Consider the following 10,084-nt stretch of genomic DNA (forward strand, 5'->3'; position numbering starts at 1 on the left):
AACTTTTTTCTCTTATTTTTTTGGTGGAAACATAATCCAGGATCTTCATTTGGCCATTGTTCGGCAATCTACCGAGTCGCTTAACCCTCCGGAAGTCGCACTTATGACCCACTGAACGAGCAGCCGCTGGAGCCCTAAAACGATTTCGCTAGATTTTCAGAGCAGCGTGCACTCAGTGCACTAGCGCGACTGCCGGAAGGTTAAAGGCTGTTCAATGCATCTACTTCGTAAAAAATTATTAGCGCTGTTCTTTTCAAAGCGGTGCACAACACTGACTACAGTGAAGATCCCATTTTATTCGTCCTCTTGTTTGTCCACTTCCAATTTTTTCTACAACAGAGTTTGTCAGCTTTTTGAGCCGATCTTGTCAACCATATTTAAGACAACGTCTTCTGATTGAATTCCCCTATGTTACACGATAGAATCAAAACGAAAGCCTTTGCGTAAGTGTGTTAAGAATTCAAAATGCCGATGCTCCTCAAGTATCAAAAAAATTTCAATCTTTTTTTCAAACTGATTCGGTAATAGACTGATTCCGAAGAGTATTTTAGGGTTTTATTTCATACCTTAGATAGTGCCAAACAATCTGAAACAAATATCTTCAGATTTCGTCAGTCGTAAATACACAACGGGGCTCACAAAATCAGTCATTGTATTCATTCTAAAAATTACACAGAAAATCACAGGCATCTACAGGAAAATGTAGTTTGTAGCCAATTGATTAGGTGCATCAAATTTCATAGCACACCGAATTGAATTTAAATATTTGTTGATTAAATAAAATGTCTTTATTTTTTCCTAATTATTGTAATTTTCAAGAGTTTAAAATTTTGTGCTTCCAGGAAATGTAGCTGACATCAATTTCTATGGATTTTTGTATTTAAATATTACGATAGCAAAAAAAGTTATTTGTTGAAAATGCGAAATTTCTATATTTCCACGTATTTTTGTGAATATTTTGTGAGAACATAAAATTCTGGTTTTCCAATAACTGTAGCTAGTATCAATTGTAATCGATTGGTGTACGAAAATATGTAAGTCATCGCATCGAATTCAAAATAATATGCTAATTAAGTAAAACTTCTGTATTTCTATGAAGATTTCATATTTTTTTAGAATATTTTAATTCTTTCAGAAACTGTATCATTGTAATTGATAACAATGATAGACGTGAAAACATAATATGCGAAAAATTGAAACAATTTCTTCGGACTACGGATAATCGAGTCATTTTCTACGGAAAATCGAGTCTACGGATAATCGAGACTACGGAAAATCGAATATGGCCTGTAATACATTCAACAGATATCTTATTTCGACTCAACAAATAAATATTGTTGTTTCAAACATTGCTGTATTATTTCAAAGAAAACCTGTTTTAATCCACCTAGTGGTGCACGATTCCATGGCTGGTTATGTTCAATACAACGGTGGAAATGAATATTACATATTCAGTACGATTTGCACATACATACAATGGATCGACAGCCACGATCTTGAGATGCTATGTGTCGACACTGAAGCATCGCTTGAAACCAGCAGCGGATCAAGGAAGAGGATCCGGGGGGTCCTGACCCTGCCGAAAACTTTCAACTTGTTAAGAAATTTTAAACTAGTTTCAATTTTGAAGTAGCAACCCCTCATTGCAAATTCCTACCTACGCCTAAATAAGTCAAAAAAATTATTAGGTTAAGGATTTTTAGAGTGATTGCATAACCTTTCTATATGAGAAAGGCAAAAAGGTGCCAAAGTCCAAAAAAGTCAATTTTTGGTCAAAATTTTTTTTTTCGAGATTTCATCAAATCTCAACGTTTTATGCATTTTAAAGTCATTTAGCATCAAAAAGGCAAATTCGATTTTGAAATTTTCCCTTACTCCCCCCTTTGCGAATTTTTCATTTCAGTTTATATGGGAATTTGCTGTGTGGACATTTTCCGATCTCGACGAACTGAGTCGAATGGCATATGACATTCGGCCCTCCGGGCCGGGATTAGCTTGACGATTTTTAGAGTGATTGCATAACCTTTCTATATGAGAAAAGCAAAAATATTTTTGATTCAACCAACATACACGGGTGATTTAGCAAATGAAAATTGTTGTTCATACAATTTTTCGTCATTTCCAAAAAAATCTGTGTTCTTTTAAAACCAAAAAAATATTTCATTGAATTCAATAAAAAAATTGTTGTAAACAATATTTATTATTAGCCGGGAAACAAACATTTTTTTAGTTGATTTCAATACAGAATATTGTTGAAATTAAAAATTATTTCTATGCGTATGGAGGTGCATGCTGATTAGCGCCAAATAACAAGTGAATCAAATATAAACAAACACTTTATATAGAGATTGGAAGTAGTTTTATTAGTTATATTATTACATTGTTATTGATATAGCTAATCAGTAAAATAAATTCATCAGAAAAATGGCATTATACTAATAAGAAAGATTCGATAACACTGTATAGAAATTTTTTCTTAAATTCTATAACTTTAGACATTGAAAATGAACTCACCACCCCAAAATTAGCGTAACATGTGATTTTCAGCCAGATTAAGCAACAGTTTTGGTTTGGTGGTTGGTTTGGTTTGTTCGGGAACCCGCCACTGTGCGACCACATGAGATTTTTCAATACGAGGATTTTGCCAATTATTTTAAGATTTTTTTAACTGTGTTAAATATGAGAAAGGCACAATTACAATAATGCTTGGGTGGTTTAAAACAGATTGTTCATAAAACGAAAAACTGGTTTCCATAACACTGATATAAGAAACAATTGTTTTGACAAACAGTGCTTTATTATTGAAATATAACTTCGTACAGCTATTCTAACAAATATTTAGTTGGGACATAACGCTGCCAGTTGTATTATACAATTGAGTGCTACCGCCTGAATGTTAAAGCACGTTACAACTTAGTGGTATCAACGTATGATGGTCATCGCGTCGTTCTCACTTTGCTCGGAATGAAGGAAGGGTGCCGCACTATTTCAATAATTACGCGACCTGCAATCGATGGAATGCGTATAAATTGGCATCAGCATTGCTTCTTCCCAAAGAATCAATGTAATAACAAACATGACCTGAGAATTGTGCAATACTTCTGTTTGATCGCAGCGAAAATTGCAAGCTAATGCCCCAATTATAGCACTAGCAAAGGTGGCAGACGCTGCTCTAACCAATGGTTTCTAATGAGTAGAGTGATAATAGAAGCAGTAAAAAAATAAGCTTATCACCCTACCTGCATAAAAATATATGCTCTTAAAACTATATTCCTCATAACGAACCAACCTACTTTTTCAAAACATACAAAAAATCCCAAACATCGACTGCAAGTGAGCAGCGAAGGCACATCTTATTGAGAGGATGAGAGAATTAGGCAATCCATTAGACGTTTGTTTGACAATTCAGCGGTGGGTTCTGTCAACAAGTCTACTCCTGCGAACAGAAAAACTCGTCCGACAAATAACTTTGTTAGTCCGATTCGTTTGATGTTGGATCGAGTCAACGATATTGTCGGACGTCGCACCCCTCGGAGTAACGTCAGAATAAGTAAACAAGAAATAATCAGCTGATCAGAAACGTCTCATGGATTGCCTAATGGAGATAAGATCACACACCACGATGTAGCGTTGCTTGAAATGTTAGAACACATAGCCAATGCAACACGTTACTCATCGTCTTCTTAATACGATATACGTTTGTTGCTAGCCGGTCGTGTTGGCGACAATATATTCATGATGTTTGTCTTTGTTGTTTCAAGTAAGCAACAAAGATATGTAGCAGAGAGATTTTGTCCTAACAAAAATGTGTTACGACATTATCTTTGTTATTCACTTTGTCTCGTTTTTGGACTCCCTGGTTATTGATTGGACCTCCGAGTGTTTCAAATGATGATTCTCTCTCTCTCTCAAAACGATGCCATACTATCTAAAGAAATAGCAAGCGTTCGAATATACGTCGAGCGATTAATAAGAAGGTTTAGAAAATATCGAATGGTTGCTCCCCATGCTGAACTGTCAGTAATTTTTTTTGATAAATGCGACAACATAGTGAAAGTAGTGGCCGGCTTAGTTAATCTGCAGGGAAAACTGATTAAATAATTGAAGGGTTAGATAAGATCGCATGTATATTTATTGTTTAAAATTGTTCAAATTTGTCAAAAATATTATCCGACCAAAATTTTAAACTTGCTTTCATCTGAAGAGAAATATAATCAATATCTTGGTCTTCTCCATAGAACTCAACAAATTTTTCTGGGTTTCTACTCCTTCGAGAGCAACATCTGTAGTTGTGTCTGCGATTTAACTTTATCCGTTAGTTCTCCCTGCGTGTTTACATAATATTTAACGTTCTCTTTCTTACTTGGGCACTTTATCTCGAAGATAGTAGTTGCGTTGATAACACCGGGTGAGGCGCCCAAGCAGGATATCTTCGATTCAAAAATAATCCACATCGTCTCACATTATAAAAGTACCGTTTAATTATATCTACTACCTTTGCCTCTAAGCGCAAACCTCTCTGCATTGCTTCGGTTGAAACAGTTTGCTGTCCCAGTACGGATTTAACAAGAGATCCGTCAGCGGTTCGCCATCTCGGTAAATTAAAAATCCTGGAGGCTGTGACTCGCCCAAACTTAAAAAGACACCAATACGAACAATCCTGCCCTTTCGTCGCATTTTCAATTTCATGGCATGTTGTGCTTTTCATTTGCTTTGCAGAAGCCAACAAATGCTACGGCGTTACATTTAGCTCTCGGTGTGTTTTTAAAATCGCTTACCAGACAATGCATTGCATATGATTCCATTCGCGGGTATGGCAGATGATATTTCAAATACGTATTTCTATGATTCTCTGGGCGGTTAGCAAGAAGCAGTTGCATGAATCTTCCACTGCCACTTCTTGCTGTTTCAATTACTGTCAAACCAATATAGTTCACCAGACTAAATCCATCGATATTTTCATCGACTCTGGCCAGTGTCGGAACCTTCCATAAACAAGAAGACTCAGTCGGCGATGGTTCATTGTATTTTTCATACAGAAAGAAAATGAATGCGACGGCGTGTTTGCATCCACCAGCAGCAGCTTTACAGCCATCCTTTTCAGATTCGCAGTAAACATCCATGATTCTTTCCAGTTTAGTGTTGATTATCGCAGCTACCTAGGGGCAGATCACTTGTGATGCATCTTTAAAAATCAGCGAAATTAAATGCATTTATTTCCATCAAAATAGAAATTCATAATGTATTTTGCGTTGCGTGCAATGTTTTTGCGTTGCGTGCAATGTTGTTTGCGTTGCGTGTAAGACGTCAAAACCCTACAGAAAAACTAGCCCTATATTCAACACAACGTCGAACAAAGTGAATCAGCGTAGGACGATTGTTAAATAAACTTTTGTGCGAGGGAGTGCAAAGTTGATGAAAAAATGGAAATTAAATGCATTTTTTCTAATTTGATGCAAATTTGTTATACATTCTTAGAGTGATCTGCCCCTAGCTTGTGATGCATTTTGAAAAATCAGCGAAATTAAATGCATTTATTTCCATGAAAATAGAAATTCAAAATGTATTTTGCGTTGCGTGCAATGTATTTTGCGTTGCGTGTAAGACGTCAAAACCCTACAGAAAAACTAGCCCTATTCGCGATCTAAAGCTGGATGTAGACCGCAAGATGGCATGAAAGTGCAATGATGATGTTTTTACTTTCAACTGTCAAAACACATTGAAAATTAAATTTTGAAATTCATAAACTAAATCAAAATTATAATCAAATGTGATTTCATCTAATGAAAAGAAAAATTGATGAAGAAAATATGTTTCCTACGTTTGAAAAATATCTTGATGGTAAATTTCTTGATACACCAGTAAGAATTCGTTTTTCCGGTTTCAGTTTATGCTAAAATAAAATTTAGAGATTGAAATCTCAATAAAAACACGATAGCTTGCGAAAATCACTGGATTAAAGAGTGCTGGTATTGAAAGTCGAGGTTATCCACTGATAAATTCAATTTTTAAGTATTTCCCGTATCCAAATCAACCGACCTAACCTCAACAATCCAAAAATAATTCCGGATCTCAATAATTCGTAATAAAATATCGAGTTCGACTGAATGTTTTGGTGCCAAACGAAAGAACGAGTTTTTTCTTATCACCTGTAATTAAATTTTTTGTGGAACTATGTATTGTTTATCTTAAAACAATTAAAATAGTACAACCGTCCTACATAATCAATGCATGAAAATATTTTCATCATCATTTGACTGGTACTAATAATGAAATCTAGTTGGCGCGTCGATCGGATAAGTTTCACGTTTGAGAGCCAATATTCAACACAACGTCGAACAAAGTGAATCAGCGTAGGACGATTGTTAAATAAACTTTTGTGCGAGGGAGTGCAAAGTTGATGAAAAAATGGAAATTAAATGCATTTTTTCTAATTTGATGCAAATTTGTTATACATTCCTAGAGTGATCTGCCCTAGAAAACTCTAGAATGAGAACTGTGGAGACTCCATTTTGGATCGATTGGATTCGCGTTTAGCTGTCAAAAAACGAATCCAATCGAACATTGCCTATCCTTATAACATTGGACGTGTTGCCATACAATGCGGGGGCATACGTTGCCAAAAATGCTGTTTTTTTCTCCGCAGTTCTCTTACTATGAGTTTTTCTAATCTGCCCCTAGGCTAGTTCACAGTTCGAGAAATGGATCACGGAATTTGTGTCGGGATTTGATCAGGGAAGGTTTTGTGTAGACTTATTACACGCCACGGGATTTGAAATCCCGAGCTCCATTTAAAATACACATAGACCCAAATACCGTGACACGTTTTCCGAACTGTAAACTAGCCTTAAAGCCGAAGACAGCGATAACAAAAAAAAAGTTCAGGCTTTTATTCCAATTACCCCACATTGCTATACTTGCCCCGATGTACCTTACGAGAACTTAGCATTTTCAAAACGACTGCGACCTCTACATGTGATTTTGAATAACAATTTACCAATTGATTTATTAAATCAATATATGTATTATCAATCATAATTAAATATTTATTAATTACCTCTATGAAGTGTTAAATGTTTGATTACACAACGTTGTGACATAAGTACAGTATCTTTGGCATCGCTGGTTCATATCAAATTGTTTGACAATTTCATTTTGTTTGAACAAGCTACGTCTGTTAAATAAAGATAAATAATTGTGTGAATCTCGTGCTACCGTATCTTGTTTATACAGCACAACATTAGAATGAGTAGTTCGGATAGCGGCCGGAATTTGTCCCAATTAAATGTGGGGTTTGTTGGCGGTGGAAACATGGCCTATGCTATTGCCGCTGGTTTATTGTCTAAAGGTACGTCCGTGTTATCGTTTATTTCAAAAACTTGCCCTCGAGTACCTATTTTCTCTACGTTCCAATCAGGTGTGCTGAAGGCTAGCCAAGTGATCGTATCCGCAACATCTCTGATCAATTTGCAAAAACGTTGGAGTAACCTAAATGTGAACAGGTTCACAATTGACAATGCTGAAGTTTTGCGCCAGGCAGATGTTTTATTTCTTTGTGTAAAACCTCATATTCTGCCTGTGTGCCGTAGCTCGATAATCGCCGGGGCGAGTGGCCTTGATTGCAGTCATAAGATAATGGTATCAATTTTGGTCGGAGTTACTTTAGAAAGATTAAACAATGAATTTGGCTGCTTGAACATACCAATTGTACGTACGATGCCCAACACCCCGATGCAGGTTGGAGAGGGATGTACGATTTATTGCGCCAAGTTCGGCACCACAAACTCAACGGTAAAAATACAAGTTATTGTTAATGCTTTTTATGTAATTAGTCTAATTCAAGGTGGGCGAGCGGTACGAAGAAGTAAAATTCATGCTCAATCAGTTGGGCCTTGCTTTCGAAGTAAAGGAAGAGCAAATGAATGGAATAACGGGTTTGACTGGATGCGGTCCAGCCTACGTGTATGAGATAATCGAAGCGCTCGCCGATGGTGGTGTAAAACAAGGAGCCGCCAGAGAAATGGCGTTAAAAATGGCTGCTCAAACTGTGATGGGAGCTGCCAAAACTGTACTCGAAACCGGCAAACATCCGGCAGTTCTAAAGGACGAAGTTTGTTCACCTGGAGGAGCGACTATCTATGGCGTGCATGAGTTGGAGAAAGGAGCGATGAGGGCTACCTTAATAAACGCTGTTGAAAGGGCAGCTGCCAGGGCTAGAGAGCTACAGTAAATCGTCGATATAAATTGCATTTCTTAATAGTCATTTGTTACGTCGAAAAAAATAGTCTCTGTAAGGATACGGCTCTCTGACAGAAGTATCAAGATTATACATGTTACATTCTCTGTGTTATAATAAAGCCTGATATTTTCGGAATACATCTTTCATCCTTGGAGATTTTTTACCAATAAGTCTGATTTAGTTTCACGCCTGATACACCCAATTATCTCTATTCGAGATGTAGGTCCGAAGGAAAATGATACATAAACCCGGAACAAGCTTCATAAAACAAAATGCTCTTCCTGAACATGCTTTTTTAACATAATCTTATTGATAGTGTAATCAATTAAACTTAGCATCCTTCTTGCTGACATACTCTACGCACCGTGACGGATCCGTCGGAAAGTATTCCTGCATCTTGGTCATTAGTCGCTTCAGTCCCTGAATGTACTTGCGCTGCGTCTCGTCGTTCATTACGTGAGCAACATTTTTGGAGAAAATCTTCTCCCGCCCAGTTCGAGCGTGGATACCAACCATGGTAACACCGATCGGCCACGGAGCATTGCCAATGGCCATCGTCAGGTAAGCATCGCTCGCGTGGATGTAGTCCCGCCGGAGCAAACTCTTTGTAATGTCAGTCAAACTGTCTAGAATGTCATCGGTAATGCTTTTGTTACGCAGTTTTCTCAGCAGAGGTTTTAGATAAAGGCGTGTCTGTTCAAATGTCGCCCGAGCAATTTTCCACTTTGTTGCAGTACGTTCTGCTGTGGTACCCGAGTTCAGATTATCGTTCCACAACTTTAACATAAACTGAATCACTGTTGTAATAACTAGCATGTCGTGTTCCTTTCCGCTTCTGCCAAGACGAACTGCCATCTCCTGAATCGATTCGTACGTAACTGAATCGTCTATTGCAAAATCCTCATCTGAGCTTTTACCCTTGGTCGCGTCTCCCAGCTGCCCGTTCAATGTTAATATTTCGTTCAAAAATTCCTCATCTACCTGCTCCATTGCCTCCTGGAAGTCATTACGGAATCCACGATTTATTTCCGGTGCGGAGATCTCTAGCTGATGTAATCGGTTGCACGAATCCACCTCACTTTCTCCAAATAACAAAACAGGCTCTCCGCGTTCTCGTAACTTGCGAATAACCTCAGCTCGAGGTAAATTGCGAAAGTCGTACTTTGAATCTTTTGTGGGTGATTTTTCGCCATCATTCAAGCTTGCTGCTGCCTCGCCGCTTCCACTCACTTGCTGACCATATTTGATCCGATACTCTTCCTGTTCTTGGGCAATCAGGTCACCCCGCTTGAAGAACTTTTTCTTTTCATCCTGAAAGTAAACTTTTGCTAGGCGTAGTTCTATTAATTATAATGGGAGTTAACATACAACCAGATTTTTTTCCTCTAGTAGTTTGCGTTTGCGTGCGATCTCTGCCTTTAATATATCCATGATTTTCGTAGGCCGTAAGCACGTGAGATCAGTAAAAAAATAAGATCGAGTAATAATTAGAATTATTCTATGCAACAGTGATAAAAGTTTTCATATATTATGTGGTTTTCGTTTGAAGCGAAACTGAGTCAGTTCCTAACCCCAACTGCTGTCAAAATGTATGAACTGACAGCAGTTGGGGTTAGAACCTGACTCAGTTTCAGGTTCAAGCGAAATCGCCGAAATCAGGTTCAAGCGAAGTCAGTATGTAAATAAAAATTATAAAAATAGATATTAATCAATCTGTCAATGTCAAAAATGTGTGCCCTGTAGGAAAGTGCAGTATTGGTCAAAACGTCTGCATGACGCGCCAACTAGGTTTCATTATTAGCACCATCGGTCATCTTATTTTCTTGTTTGGTGCAATTCTCGACA

General features: G+C 37.5%; 2 protein-coding genes across 2 annotated transcripts; one reads left to right on the plus strand and one right to left on the minus strand.

The window, feature by feature from the left end:
• The first annotated feature begins 7,041 nt into the window (after positions 1-7,041).
• Positions 7,042-8,376, plus strand: LOC131677628 (uncharacterized). Its single transcript, XM_058957525.1, has 3 exons — positions 7,042-7,348; positions 7,418-7,791; positions 7,844-8,376. Exons 1-3 carry the CDS (start codon positions 7,246-7,248, stop codon positions 8,228-8,230), a joined length of 864 nt encoding a protein of 287 aa, XP_058813508.1. The 5' UTR covers positions 7,042-7,245; the 3' UTR covers positions 8,231-8,376.
• LOC131677627 (pre-mRNA-splicing factor 18) lies at positions 8,365-9,884 on the minus strand. Its single transcript, XM_058957524.1, has 2 exons — positions 9,608-9,884; positions 8,365-9,550 (listed from the first exon to the last, which is right to left on the minus strand). Exons 1-2 carry the CDS (start codon positions 9,668-9,670, stop codon positions 8,561-8,563), a joined length of 1,053 nt encoding a protein of 350 aa, XP_058813507.1. The 5' UTR covers positions 9,671-9,884; the 3' UTR covers positions 8,365-8,560.
• Between the last annotated feature and the right edge of the window lie 200 nt (positions 9,885-10,084).

The sequence above is a fragment of the Topomyia yanbarensis genome, chromosome 1 (assembly GCF_030247195.1).
Source record: "Topomyia yanbarensis strain Yona2022 chromosome 1, ASM3024719v1, whole genome shotgun sequence".
Lineage (NCBI taxonomy): Eukaryota > Metazoa > Arthropoda > Insecta > Diptera > Culicidae > Topomyia > Topomyia yanbarensis.

What these genes read in the sequence shown, in the direction of transcription:
- LOC131677628 (XM_058957525.1), top strand. Translation starts at nt 7,246, where the DNA reads ATGAGTAGTTCGGATAGCGGCCGGAATTTGTCCCAATTAAATGTGGGG. An exon ending in CGCTGGTTTATTGTCTAAAG is followed by an intron (nt 7,349 to 7,417) that starts GTACGTCCGTGT and finishes CGTTCCAATCAG; the next exon opens with GTGTGCTGAAGGCTAGCCAA. An exon ending in TCGGCACCACAAACTCAACG is followed by an intron (nt 7,792 to 7,843) that starts GTAAAAATACAA and finishes GTCTAATTCAAG; the next exon opens with GTGGGCGAGCGGTACGAAGA.
- LOC131677627 (XM_058957524.1), bottom strand. Translation starts at nt 9,670, where the DNA reads ATGGATATATTAAAGGCAGAGATCGCACGCAAACGCAAACTACTAGAG. An exon ending in TAGAGGAAAAAAATCTGGTT is followed by an intron (nt 9,551 to 9,607) that starts GTATGTTAACTC and finishes GTTTACTTTCAG; the next exon opens with GATGAAAAGAAAAAGTTCTT.